General features: G+C 44.6%; 1 protein-coding gene across 3 annotated transcripts in view; it reads left to right on the top strand.

Annotated features, from left to right (window-relative positions):
* CCDC85A (coiled-coil domain containing 85A) overlaps positions 1 to 5,759 on the top strand; it is a 69,350-nt gene extending 63,591 nt beyond the window's left edge. For all 3 annotated transcript variants that reach the window (XM_005486801.4, XM_005486800.4, XM_005486799.4), the window contains one exon: positions 3,781 to 5,759. In XM_005486801.4, coding sequence (XP_005486858.2) covers positions 3,781 to 3,830 — 50 coding nt within the window. In that variant the 3' untranslated portion in view covers positions 3,831 to 5,759. The remainder of the gene's footprint in view (positions 1 to 3,780) is intronic.
* The last annotated feature ends 8,348 nt before the right edge of the window (positions 5,760 to 14,107 follow it).

Raw genomic sequence — 14,107 nt, 5'->3', positions numbered from 1 at the left:
TCAGCTCACAGACTGCCCAACTTCCCCATCCCCAGCCAGGGAGCAGACCCTGCTGTTTCAGGGGGACACCTGGGTTTGGTCCCTCCTTTCTGGGCAATGCACACTCTGCAGGATCAGCTGCAGGAGAGGAACCAGCCAGCACCAAGAGCTTGCTTTTCTTTACAGATGTGGCAACTTGGAATTCCTGCAACAAAGAAATAGTGTCTCTAATAAAACCTCATTGTTAGTGCAACCACTTGTACACAGCAAGAAACCTAAAGAGCAGGAATGTGTTTTAAAAGGATATTTCCATTAGGAAACAGAGGAGGGAGTTGTTAAAATACTGCTGTTGTCTTCCTGGCTTTGAAAACAATGAAAAAATATTTAAACAATTGCCTGAACTCTCCTTCTGGTGGAGGAAGTGGGGAACAGGAGCAGAGCTTTGGCATGCAGCTGCTTGGCCAAGGCTCTTCCATGACCTGCTAGGAGAAGTTGTTGCCACGTGTATGTCCCCATGCCTGGGCCACTGTGTCTGACCAAACTGCCTGTGGTGCTGCACACAGATTTGCTTTGCACTGAGACAGCTGGGAAAATGTGCAGGGTAAGTTTAAGGTGTTGAATTTTGCATTCCATCTTGAGCCTGGAAACACCTGAAGATGCAGAGTAATCTTTGTTTAAATGCTGACTGTACGCCCTTGAAGATTTTATATGGAAATTAAGTCAATTACTGTTTCTGTAATGCAATTACTGTTTCATTAGGAACACTGTAGTGTTAACATGTGGATTAGTATTGATCAGAAAAATCTATGTGTATAATATATCTGGGATAAAGTAGTGTATGACTCAGCTGACCTGAATTTATCCTTCATAAGAATAAAACTTGGCAAGTGTGATGAAGCCTGACAGCCTCAGTTTCCCCACCTGAACAATGGCCCTTTTGTATTTTTCTGCCTATGATATTTATTCACAATTGATGGCTAAAACCCCAGTTTGTAAGTTATACATATTTAACAGTAATTCATAAAAATTCTTGTGATGTAAGTAATGCCACTTCCAAAATGCTCAATTTGACATTATCACTTCCTTTGTGTAAATCTCAAATATATACTTGTATCCCACCTTGTCCCTTTGTTCCCCAGCCATTCAGAGCTCTGCTGCTGGCATTGAAATGCTCCCTTTTCCTCTGACTCTTATAATCTGTGCCTGATTTGACTATTGATACATTATTATACTTTTTAAACAGTTGGTTATTTCCTTTCTGTTTTGTCTTTTCTTACACCCACCCAGCCCACATTAAAAGCACAGGGGATTTGTGATGAACTAATTATAATGTTTCTTTTCTTTTGCATTCTCCTTGCAGTCCCTGCCAGGCTGTAACTCAGTGTTTAGCTGCAGCCTGATGCACTGTGGGTGTTTCACAGGAAACATTTGCCATGGCATCCTTTTGCCTGTGAAAACAGTGGAACGATGACAAGTTTCACTTTGAGCTCCAGAATTTTGATGTGTGGCGTTGACTGGTACCAAAATGCAATCTGGTACCAAAATATTGCAAAATACAAATATGGATGTGTAATTCATGCTGTAGGAATTCTGTGGTGTAAATGATAGTGCTGTTATTTTATTAAGATAACAGAGGTGGGAATTCTCTCCTCAGGATGTGCAAATGAAATTGGTGCCTCCTCATCAACAGTGGATTTGGGAATGGTTGTGCTTTGCATTTATAACCTTGTAGTGCCTTTTGAAAATGTAGCCACGTGTGGCAGCAGGTTTGGATGTAGCTCCTGGGGTATTAGAGAGCATGGGGGTAATTCCAAAGCACAGGAATGTCTGGAGGGATGTTATTCCTGATTTTTCTCAGGTTACTGGGAAGTTTAGTTTGTAATTCACTTGGGAAGGGAGGCCGAGGGAAGGTGGGATACACCAGCTGGGATTAGGGCTGTAGCTGGGCAGGAGGGCTCAGGGAGCTGAGAATTCCAGGGGTATTTCCTGGAGTGCCACAGGGCTGGAATGCTGCTGCAGATGTAATGGCTCTCCCCTGCAGCTGGGTGCAGGCTCCTCCATGGCTGCATCATGAGCCTCACTGCTGTCCTTTAGCTGAGGTTTCTGCTGAAATTTGGAATTATTTCGAGGGACATTTTGACCCCAACTTGTGCTTAGGGCATGGGCTCTCTTGTATAGGTTTGTCCCTTCGTAGCAAGCAGGGGTCACTCATTTAGGTGGGACAAGGAACTTTGGGAAGAGTCACCCCCTGGTTTGTTACTGTGCCAGCATTAACTGCACGGTAAATATTGTCTTAATGTTTCTTGAGAAGAAAAATTGTTGAAAGTCATGGGTAGGTGCAATGTGCCTTCTCACAAAAGCTGTCCAGGAGATCTTCCTCTCTGCTTGTATTAAGTTAGGAGAATCAGGAACCAGAGGTTGGAAAGAATGGTCAGATCCAGCCTGGCTGTGCCCCACACACCCAGTTTGGGAAGTGACACTTGAACCCCCGTTTTTCATGCTCTCACCACTGTGGTGTTTCACTGCACAGCAAACGTGCCTAAAGCACACAGCTTTTTTCTTGGGATTTCTGGCTGCAAGATTTTGTCATATGGCAAATTTGCAGGGTTTGGGCCTTGCCCACCCATTGGAATTAAAGACACTTCCCTTTAAAGGCTTGACTTTGTTTGGCTTTAGCATTGTAGCCAGGTTGCTTCCAATCTAAAATATTTCTGGTTTTCATGCTTATACTCAGGTTTTCTTCAGCTAAGGCTCAGAGAAACTGGGTTATTTTCCCATCTCTTGCACAAAATCACAGTAGGACCTTGGGTTTGTTCTGCCTTTGCTCATCAGCTATAGGAACTACCTTTTCAGGATGTCAGCTCCCAGGATCCACCTCCTTTGTTTTTATTCAGTGCCAGCTAATGCAGAGTCTGTACACTGCTGGACTTTAGGCACTGGTAAAATACAAATAATGAATGATGACAATGGAAAACAGCTTTTACTTTTCTTGACAGTTTTATTGCTGTTGTCCTGGAGATTAGTGGGTGATTTGGTAGCAGTTACAAAAAAAAAAATCTGAAATTGTGATACAATTGATAGGAATCACCATTCTTGTCTCTAGTGCTCCCTGAGAGGCCTGGGGACATGATACAAACTGCTGTTCTTGTGTTCCTATTCCATCAATGTTTCTGTAAATCATTATAAAATACTTTCCTGTGTGTTGGGGGGGGGGGGGGGGTGTATCACTTCTCTGCCTTTTTAATTCCGGTATTGTAACATAGATGTAAAGCAAAGTGAGGGCAGGAACAATTCCTCTGATTTCAAGGAAGAGCTAGTGGAGTGAACACTTGTAATGCCTTGCCTGATTTTAAGAGAACAAGTAAACCCTTGGAAATAGAGAACTGCTCTGTGATTTTTAAACTGGAGACATTTAGACACCTCTGGATGGATCTTTGTCCTTCTAAATCACATCCTGCAAGAGATGTGGTTGGGGAAATTGTTGGACAGAGTTTCTGTTGAGGTCTGCAAACACCCTCAGTCTTGTGTGTGGAGCGTGAAGTATCCCAGTGATGCACGTGCCAGTTCATGTGTCCCTGTTTTTAGTCATTTTTACCTGGCAGCATGTGCTTTCTGTGTTCAGAAGCAATGTTGTGTCCCTGGAGAGGCAGTCTCTGCTCCTGTGTGTGTCCTGCCCTGTGTCCCAGCTGTGCTGCATGGTGTGTGTGCCGAGCTGTGGCATTCCAGATGCATGTCCATGGGAACACCGGTGCTCCTTCCCTGGGAATAATAACCGAGCTCTCTTTCCATCCCTCCCTCTAGGTTGTGTGGAGGAAACTTGGAGATGCTGCAGGGTCGTGCCCTGGAATTAGACAGCACTTGTCAGGAAATCAGTACAAAGGACCCATGTAAGAGGCCCTGAGCACATCCTCTCTCTGAAGAGCACGGCCTGAATGCCCAGGAGAGGGGAAGCACCGCCTGCGTCCGCCCAATCCCCATCTGACCACGGGGTCTGCCCTGCAAGAGACTGCTGGAAAGGGGGGACACTCTGCACAGGGGCCTGCCAGGGAGCTGTGTGGCACTGTCCCCCAATCCTGCTGTTCCAATAGCCCAGCTAACGAAGCTCTGCGCCCTCACTGCAACACTCCACCCTTAGAAGCACTGAGGTATTGCCATCCTAACCAAAAGATATTTGGGATTCTGCAGGCGTTACGCGAAATAAGTTTTATTTTCGTTAATTACAGTGAATCTCTGATAGGTCTGAACGAGTTTTCCACTGGATTTAAGAGAGGTTTTCAGCAGACTGGAGAGACACTGATAAACTGTGCCTTTGGTCTCCGCAGGTTTGAGGAAGTCGCTTCTTAGTAACTCACACTTCAGTCTGTAAAGGATCCGTTAATGGTGCTTAGGCAATTTCCAGGTGATTTTTTTGCTTTGGTAGAATACCTGCCTTTGGAGGTGCTAAAAGACCATAAAGTCCTAACCAGCCGGTAGTGTAGCATAACTACAGTACTTGTAGTAATCCACAATTTCTTTCTAAATGAAAGTCAAGATAGCTTTCTTTTTGATGCACATCTTCTGAAGAGGTGTAAGGTGTTTAATGAACGGCCCTTTAATGAACAGAATACTTAGGCATCATTATTACAGGTCTCAAGTCAGGATTTCCATTAGAATTTATTTTGGAAATTATATCCCAATTGTCAGGATGCTAATTTCTACTGTTTAATTTAGAGACATGCTGGTTTGTTTAACAAAAGCCTACAAGGATCTAAAAGATTGCACTGCATTATTAAAAAAAAAGCTTTTCTTGCCACTGTAGCGTTCTTTCAAAGAAAAAGGTTTTATTATCCTCAGAGCATGCCTTTCATTACTATGAGGCAGAAAGCTCTTGTTCAGATTGCCTGAGATTTGACCAGACGGCGCCCTAGATGTGCTTAGTTTATTTTTATCTCTGTGTATGATCCTAGTTGTGTGTATTGAATTACAATGATAGATATTTTGTGTATATCTTAAAGCAATGATAGTTTCATGTATGAATGTGCAACAGGCTTGTGACTGACTGCTGTTGCTTAACTTTTTACCATAGCTGAGTATCAAGAAGACTAATAAAAATTAATTTAAAAAAATAGGAATGCAACAATTCCTGGGTTTCTGGTTTGTTCTTGGTTACTGAGATTTGAGCCAAAGTCAGAACCTCTGTTTTTCTTAGCTTGGACTGTATCTGTGGGCTATCTGCAGTGAAATGTAGCTCTGTTGCTGTACAATCTTTTGTTATATAGGAGTATGATGTAAATCTGCTATCTGTCTTCAGAAAAAGTGTGTTCATTTGCAGCAGTAATTCTGTTGGTTTCTGTTGTTATTTTCACTTGGTACCATTCAATGTAAGGCCTCTGATCCAACGTTGCTTTCTTGGGAAAACTCCCTTTCACTGCTTCTCCTTGATTTGGAAGTGCAGAATCCAACCTTCTGTTTTGACCCATTGCCCTCCTGCGTGGTTTCTGATATAACCCCAGCCCAGCCAGAGATCTGTTCTCTTCCCAGGTTGTTTTCTGCCCTATATTGTTTGCAGAGTTCAATTTCAATTGTTGTATTCCTATCTCTGTATGTATGAACAGCTGTATCACCTGTACTTGTGCCTGCACCCTGGGTGTGCAGGGGCCAAGAGAGGGACACTGGTCTTTTGACACTACACTTGTGTAAATTTTGATACTGTATTAAAACTATTTTTTTACAGTTCTGCATACGATGGGGTATCAAGTATTGTGTTCATCTTAGCAATGGTAATAAATTATAGAATCCCACCCTTGTTTTCTCTCCTTTACTGACCGAAGCTCTGAGCTGCTTGGGCTTACAGGCAGGAGCCATTGAAAATGCTTGGTGTAGAAATTAGCAGCACACTGTGCATTTTGCTTGATTTTCTTGCCAGGTGTCTTAAAAAAATCCCAGCAACGTGAAGTTGCTCTCTGTTTTCTGCTTAACGAGGAATAGCTGTGGGTAATTGTGCACAGGTGCAACTCGTTCCGTCCTCAGCTGTGCTGTGTTTGCAGCCCCAGGACAGTTGGGCTGCTTCTTTTTCTTCCTGCCCTCCTCACAGAGCAGTTTTGGGGTGCAGACAGGAGAATGTGGAGCTCCTGGAGTCTTCTTGTTCAGGTAGGGGGTGCTGGTGGGGCTGGCAGGGTCCTGTAGTGTGTTGGTGGCTTCGTGTGTCACCACATTCCTGTCCCAAGATGGGCTCGTGTGGGCCAGGAGAAAGGGCTGGCTCTTGGGTGCAGAGCAGAGAACTTTCACTGAGTTTTCTGGAGAAAGGAGATACTTAGGACAATCAATATCTCTGAGCTAATAAATCCCATGGGAACTCCTTAAAATGCACCTTCCTAAGAGGAGAAAGTGGGCAGTGTGTGGAGAAGAGGGTCAGGGCTCTTGGGAGAGTCTGTAGCCTGCTGAAATGCCTCTGTGCTAATGAATAAAAATTGCTGTAGTTCCTGGGGACCTTCAGCTCCTCTGTCTTGCTCCCTGCCCCTGTGGTTAAGCCTTTTTCAGTGAAATGCAACTGTGCCAAGCCTCGTGGACTCTTTGTGTGGCTGTTTTTAGCAGAATTCTGCTCTGGCTGACGATGTTGTTACAGGGCCTTTCCCAGGATCTGAGCTGAGCCTGAATGAACTATAAATTCATTGTGCAAGTGAATTTTAAATAGCACTTGTGTAGTGGATGTATGGAGAGGATTTTACCTTCTGTACTGCAGGAAAGCTGCTTTGCTGAAGGGTTAGAAGGTAAAGAATGGCACTTTGTTTTCAGCAAGTGACTGGCTTCAGTAGAGCCTGTTCCCCAAAGGCTGCACTTGATGGACGTGTTTATGAACGTGGCATGAAGCCAGAGTGCCCTTTGTAATGTTTTGAGCAGAGCCAGCCCAAACAGCCTCTGTGGCCTGGGGACAGTGCCTGGTCCAGTGCTCCTTTGTGCTACCCAAACCTCTCAAACACCAAATGCCCCCAAGGCTCTCCGTGTTGCCTCCCCAACAAATACCAGCCATGCCAGGGCACCGGTTTGTTTAATTCCCCAAATGTTTTTGAAGTAAATCCCAGGGTGGTGTGAATTCTTTATACTGATCTCACCACTTTAATACAGAAGAAAATAGCTCACCCATTTTTTTCTCCCCACTTTTAAGTGGAAAAAAAAAAGTCTTGATGAGACTGTCTTTTATTTTGAGCAGAATGGGCCAGCAAATGCAGCTGCTGGGTATGGAATGCCAAAATCTCTGTCTGTCTCCACACTTGTGTTTTCCAGGCTCAGGTGAAGCAGCCATGTATGTCCCCAAACCAGCACCAAACTGCAGCTCTGGTCATCCAAGGTCCCCAAGGTAAGAACAGCTGGCTTGATAGCAGCTCTGCCTGGAATGAGTAAATAGAGGCTCTGCATTAATTAATCAAGCAGCAAACAGGGATGTGCTGGGCTGATTTGTGGTTATGGCACTTTCTAGCACGTGCAGGAGAGGATTGGGAGGTGGTGTTTGCCAGAGCTGGCAACTCGGGTCTGGTGTGTGCAATGCTGGGAGTGAGGGGGAAGGGGAACTGCCAAGGAGGAATGAGCAAATCCTCTTGCTTGGAATCACTCTTTTCTTAAAAGAGAAAGCTCCTTCCCCTCCTGCTTGGTGGCTCCAGACTCCTCCTGTTTGGTTGGGTTTTTTTAAATCCCAGAAATAGCATGGTATGGTTGAGATTTTCAGTGTGTGGAAGGTCAGAGCAGGGGAAGGCTTAGCAAGACTATGTGGGATTGTTGGGAGTCAAGCAACACAGAGATGGTAGTGTGAAGGAAAATGAACTTTTGAGTACTCTTATATAAATAAAAATATGACTGTGTTTTAAATGCTTAAGATAACATAGACCAGAGACAGAAACCTTAGTTGGATCTTTCTTAACTGTGGAAGCTCAGACAGTTCTGTGTGAGTAATTCTGAAATTGAGAAATACTGATGGGGATGATGGAAATAAGTAAAACCACAGAGTCCTGTGATGCTGATATGAGGGCTTTGCTGGAGTCAGGCTCTAAGGAATTCCAGCCTAGTCCAAGCATCAGTGGCTCTCCTCATGCTACTGGCTTGTGGGGAAGGACCCCAGAGACTGCATCACCTGCTCCTGTCTGAAACTGCTTCCTAAACACCTGGTTCCCAAAGACCTGCCAAAATAATAATACTGAATTATTTAATGTGTTTGTTAGAACATGATAATTACTCTCCTCTTGAATAAGAACCTGTTGTAATGATCTCTTCAAAGCACTGGCTGTGGCCCTGAAGTTTGAAGTTTCTTTGGATTTTTTCCCCCCACTACTGTGTATAGGTTGAAGTAGATTAAAAAAAAAAAAAAAAGTGAGGCTGCAGATAAAAAAAATGAAGGAAAAATTAATACTGGGAGCCCATTGTCAAGGGATGGGCTCCTGCCCTGCCAGGATCCAGGCTGCTGCAGGTGAATCTTGTACTGTGTTTAGGTGGGACAATTAATTTGCAGTGAGCTCACCTGTGTGTGGCAAACACTGAGGGAGAGAGAAGGTGGTTTAATCCTTTCACAGGTGATTTCATTTTATTTTTCTTATCACTCTTGGTAAGTGCCAGGGGCTGGGATTGGCTTGTGAGCAGTGGTGTTCCCAGGCCTGAACACCTCCACTGTGCAGCAGGAGGGGTTTGATGGTGTGTTTGGGGTTTTTTCCAAGGAGTTTGGGAAGTGCCTGGTGTGACCCAGGGAGGGCCATGCTGGCTCAGGCCGGTGTGCTGAGCCCTGCTAAACCACAGCTCCACTCACAGCTTAAGTGTAAAGGTCAGAGTGAAAGGAAAATGTTCTCTTGGGTTTGGAGGTGCCCTTGCCACATAGGATCCGGTTTGTTGTCAGAGCAGTGGGATTGGCCTGAACATCAATCAGTGGTGTGGGGCTGTGGAGCTGCTCTGTTTTCACAGGCATTAGGCTTCATAAGAGAGGAAATACACAATCTAAAAATACAGATTTTCCTCCCCCTGCTGAAGGAGAAGTTTTCACAGACTACTTCATACTCCCATTTAGGAAGGCCTAGAGCCCACCCTACCCAACCTTGAGAATCCCAGGAAAAGCACACCATGAAAGATGGGAATGTTTCCATGGGAACTGTTCCTCTACTCCTGCTAATAAAACAGACCTATAACACCAGTAACAACAGGTCCCAGTTTCTGCACCAAACTACAAACAGTGAATGCTACAAAGGGAGCTGGTAAAGAGCAGGAGTGTAAATCAACAGAAGTGCTAAATTAGCTACGTGAATGCCTCTCTGTGAGAAAGCAAAAGCAGATAAACAAAGCCCTTGGGGGAAAAAAGATCATTTTAATTACAGCACATCCAGCCAACATAAACCCCATGGATTGTGTGAAATCAGGTTTGTTCCTCTGATCCACAGCAGGAAACCCTGTAGCAGATCAAATGTGTTCAGGGAGGCTGTCCTGCTAATTGCTGCTCCTAGCTGAGCCAAAGCAAACTATTTAGACAAAGGAGAGAATTCACTTTTTATTTAGAATTAATTATGAAATAGCATGTCTTGATGGGCTTCACAATCACACTACATTTCCTGGGGAAAAAAAAAAAAGTTGTTTTAATCCTGTGAAATAATTGGAGAATTAACCCATTGCTTCAGGCTGGAGCCCCAACATGTGCATACAATTAGGTGCAAGATGAGTGATGTCATGAGTAAGGCCTTTTCTTCAATCAAAACAAATTATGAAACTCAATTTAAAGCCTTTCTTACAAGTATTCTTGTATGTTCTGATGTTAAAACTGTGTGGGTTTTTTTTTTCCTTTTTCCTTTTTGCTACAATTTTCACACTTCCTTTTGTTTTTTTTTTTTTTTATTTTTAAGTCTGTTGTGGCTATTTTGCAGCATCTCTTTGGCTTCTCATTAGAGATTTCAGAGTTTTGCACAAAGCATTTTGAGGGTTGAAGAAGTTGTGTTGGTACCCTGACAGAATGGAAAGTGCAGGAATATCTGTGCAGGGCATCCATAATCCATATGTGCTTATGCTAAGTAATAACTTTACTGTGTCCAGGAAAATGTTTCTGTGAGTGCTGATGGAAAGCTGAGCTGGATGGGAAGGCAGGTATGTGCCAGCAGAGAGCAATCAATGTGCTGCTCTAAAGGCACTTTGGAGGCGTTTTCAGGTGTAAAAATGAGCAGTTGGTTAAAAAAAAAAAGGCAAATAAATGAAAAATAGACACCTTGAAGCTTTCCCAGCTGCTTCCCTCAGCTCTTTTGAAGCTGCCTTCTCTTTTCTTAGGAGGATAGTTCCATGTGACAGCCAGCTTGACTTTTCCCCTGCTAACATCCCTACCTTAGCAGGAAAAAGGAACAATGGAGAGAAGAGGCAGCCGGTGATCAGTGCCCAGACTGGTGCTGATAAGGTTTTATCTTGGATCTTGATTAATTAATTGGTGCTGAGGTCTCAGTTGGAAATGTGCTCGCCTGGTTGAGGGAAATACTGAGGGCTTGGTCCTGCCACATCCCAGGATTCTCTTGCTGGGATTGGGGCAGGGGTTGTTGGGGTGTTTCTGTCCCCTCAGCTCCCCGGAGCTGGTGTTTGCAGTGAGCTTTACCACATGATGCAGCCGGGATGGCGGGAGCAGCACCTCCCTCACACACACCCTCAGAGCCCCTTCAGAGCCTCATCTCCCCTCACAGCTCCCATCTCACCTCACGGCTTTCGTCTCTCCCCTCTCACGGCACCATCTTCCCTCACAACCCTTCTCTTCCCCCCTCATGGATCCATCTTCCCTCATGTGGTGGTTTGACCAGGAAGGAGTGAGAATTCTGAGAAGCTGTGGTCAAACCAATGAAAGTTTTGAGTTTGAGACTGGCACCCGGTGTAGCTAGTGGGGTTTGGACACACCTCCGAGAATACACAGAGGTTAAAAGCAGGGCACTGCCCTTGGCACTCTCTCTTGGGACGTCGCGGCGAAGAGGTCAGATCTCTCCCCCGTCCAGCCCAGCCGCTGCTGCTGGGCGGGGGAGGGGCAGCCATGCGGTAGGCCCGGGGCCTGGACAGAGATGGGGGTGAGAAAGCTCTCAAAGATAGAAGGGTGGGAGAGCCCCAAGAGACATCAGGCAGCCATTCCCCCCCCCAGGAGGGAGAGAGAGGAGAGCCGGCGTCTGAATGTGATAGCAGCCGCCCAGGAAGAGAAAAGAGAAAGAAGAGTGCAGCCTGGCCGGTAGAGCAGCAGCACCTGTGGGAGTACCAGCATTCTACCAGCATTCTGAGATAGACAGAGACTGAAAACTTTTAACCCTTTCTTTCATGATTGAGGCCTTGCAAAAATGCTAATCCTCCTCGAAGCTGAATAAGAAAGGAGATAAGAGATGAGATGAGACAAGGACCTAGCCCGAAGAACGTGGAGATGATTAGATGGAGAGAGATGATTTAGAGTGGCCTTTTGGCTAAACTTTTCTTGTGGCCATAGACTCAGTTGTTCCTGTGACACAGACTGCATTTAGGGGGAGGCAGTGCCTCAAATACCAGGAGGGTTCATTCGTGAAGACCCCCCAGCCCCAAAAAGTTAAAAAAATATGAAAAAGACAGATGTCCCAAAGCAGAAACTATACCTTTTTAGAGTGAAACAAAGCATCCTTAAAAAACAACCCTAAAAGCAGCTCTAGTCCATACCGTCAGTAGTGAAAGCACTAAACATAGAAAAAAGTTGTCACAAGCAACAAAAAAACTTTTTCCGAGCAGTACCGAAGTAACAAAGAAACACACGAAGTTTCAGTGTGTTTCCAAGAAAAACCTATAAAACAAAAAAAACTCCTTTCCTCTTCATAAACTACAGTTTGAATATACTAAAGTGTAAAACCAAAGCTAAACAGTTAATTTAAGAGAATGTATCAGATTAAAAAAGTCAAAGAGTAGAGAAGAAGAAAGTTTTTTTGTAAAGTTTTCAATTTCTTTTTTTTCTTTTCCTTATAGTCTTTCCCTATTTTCCTGTAGTTTAAATAATAGTGTTCTTTATGTTTAAGTTAAAACCTGTTTTACTTATTCCTAATCACATCTCACAACAGACACCAAAGTGAAACATTTTCATAAAAAAACACTAACTCTGTGCCAAACTCAAACCATGACACCTCACAATTCCCTTTACAGCCCCATATTCCGCAGTCTCCCCTCACAACTCTCCTCTCTCTCCCCTCACGGCGCCATTCTTCCCTCATAACTACCCCGTCTCCTCACAGCCCCATTTTCCCCTCAACTGCCTCATTTCCCCATAACTCCCCACTCTCTCCCCTCACAACTCCCCTCTCTCTCCCCTCATGAACTCCATTCTTCCCTGACAACTCCCCTCACAGCCCCATCTCTGCCATTTTCCCTCACGGCCTCATTCTCCCCTCACACCTTCCCTCACAGTACCATTCTCCCCTCCTAGCTCCTCTCTCTCTCCTCACAGCTCAATTTCTCCCTCATGGCTCCATTCTCCCCTCACAGCTCCATCTCTGTCGTCTCCCCTCACAACTCTCTCTGCTCGTAGATCCTCTCTCTCTCCTCACAACTCAATTTTTCCCTCATGGCCCCATTCTCCCCTCACTACTCCCCTCTCTCTCCTCACAGCCCCATCTCCACCATCTTCCCTCACAGCCCATTCTCCCCTCAGAGCCCCATCTCTGCTGTCTCCCCTCACAACTCTCTCCCCTCATGGCCTCATTCTCCCCTCATAACTCTTCTTTCTGTCTCCTCACAGCTCAGTTTTTCCCTCATGACCCCATTCTCCCCTCACAGCCCTGCCTCCACCATCTCCCCTCTCTCTCCCCTCATGAACCCCATTCTCCCCTCATAACTCTTCTCTCTCTCCTCTCAGCTCACTTTTTCCCTCATGGCCTCATTTTCCCCTCACAGCCCCATCTCTGCCATCTCCCCTCATGGCTCTCTCCCTTCACAGCCCTGTTCTCCCCTCATAGCTCCTCTCTCTCTCCTCTCAGCTCAATTTTTCCCTCATGGCCCCATTCTCCCCTCACAGCCCCATCTCCGCCATCTTCCCTCACGGCTCCACTCTCCCATCACAGGACCGGGCCTTCATCTCCAGCACAGGTACTTGCTATAAATACAGAAAATAATGATCTGGGAGAGTCTGGATGGGAAAAAGAAAAAAAAAAAGTGGCATTTGGAGATTTCCAGTCTTTTGTGTCATAGAGGGAGGGAACTTTTCTTGGTCTGGATGGAATCTACATAAGTCAATTGTGCTTCCACCTATTCCTGTGAGTAACTCAGGAGCTGTTGATGTCACAGACTGAGGAAAAATTTCTGAATGCACGTTATAAAAAATGGGTTCTAAGTCATATTTGCTGCATTTTAGTTTTCTGTCATCATACAAAATATGTAAACAGTCCATAAATCAGTGTGATTGCAAGAGGGAAAAAGATGTTTAGTCTACTTACCCCATGCTATTCATTTGGTTGGGGAGGAAATATTAGGCTGGCTTTTTTCTTTTTCTCCCCTAGGTGTAGTATTTAAATATGTTCCCAAAAAGATTTTGGGCTAAACTGCCTCTTAACCACATTATTAGTTCCTATTTTGCATATTACTAGCCTCAGAATTCCAGTGGCCTGAATGAGAGGCGCTGAAATTATATCAATTTAGGGATAGTATTAGAAAAGAGCTGTGTAACCAAAGTTACTCTCTGCTTAGATGTGTCCAGTGAGTTTTCATTCTTTTCAGATACATAAAGATGTCCAAAGGGCAGCAAAAATGACTGCAGTGCTGAACTGTAACTGCACACAAACCCAAGTTTTTATTCTGTTTTCGATTACTTGAGTGATCCTTACAATATTCCAACCCACCAGAAAATTAATGCTGATTTACCAGATATTCGCTTAAAAAAAAGGCCCAAATCCCTTCATGTTTCTATTGCTGCGTTACACAGGCAGTCCTGTTAGCTGGGATTTCATGGGTATGAATGACTGGAAAATTACCTCAAAACGATGCAATTTCTATTCTTGTTTTGGTGTGTCTGTTGCGATTTCCTGAGGAGTGGGTAAATTACATGGGAATTGTCACAGGCAGTGATTAAAAAGGATTAAAAATCAATTTCACCTTACAAGTTGGTGGAGAGGGGTAACTCTGTATGGGGTTTACTCTGGGTGTGTGGAGCCTGGGCCTGAAA

This window comes from Zonotrichia albicollis, chromosome 3, assembly GCF_047830755.1.
Source record: "Zonotrichia albicollis isolate bZonAlb1 chromosome 3, bZonAlb1.hap1, whole genome shotgun sequence".
Lineage (NCBI taxonomy): Eukaryota > Metazoa > Chordata > Aves > Passeriformes > Passerellidae > Zonotrichia > Zonotrichia albicollis.
This window is presented reverse-complemented; position numbering and strand designations above follow the sequence as displayed.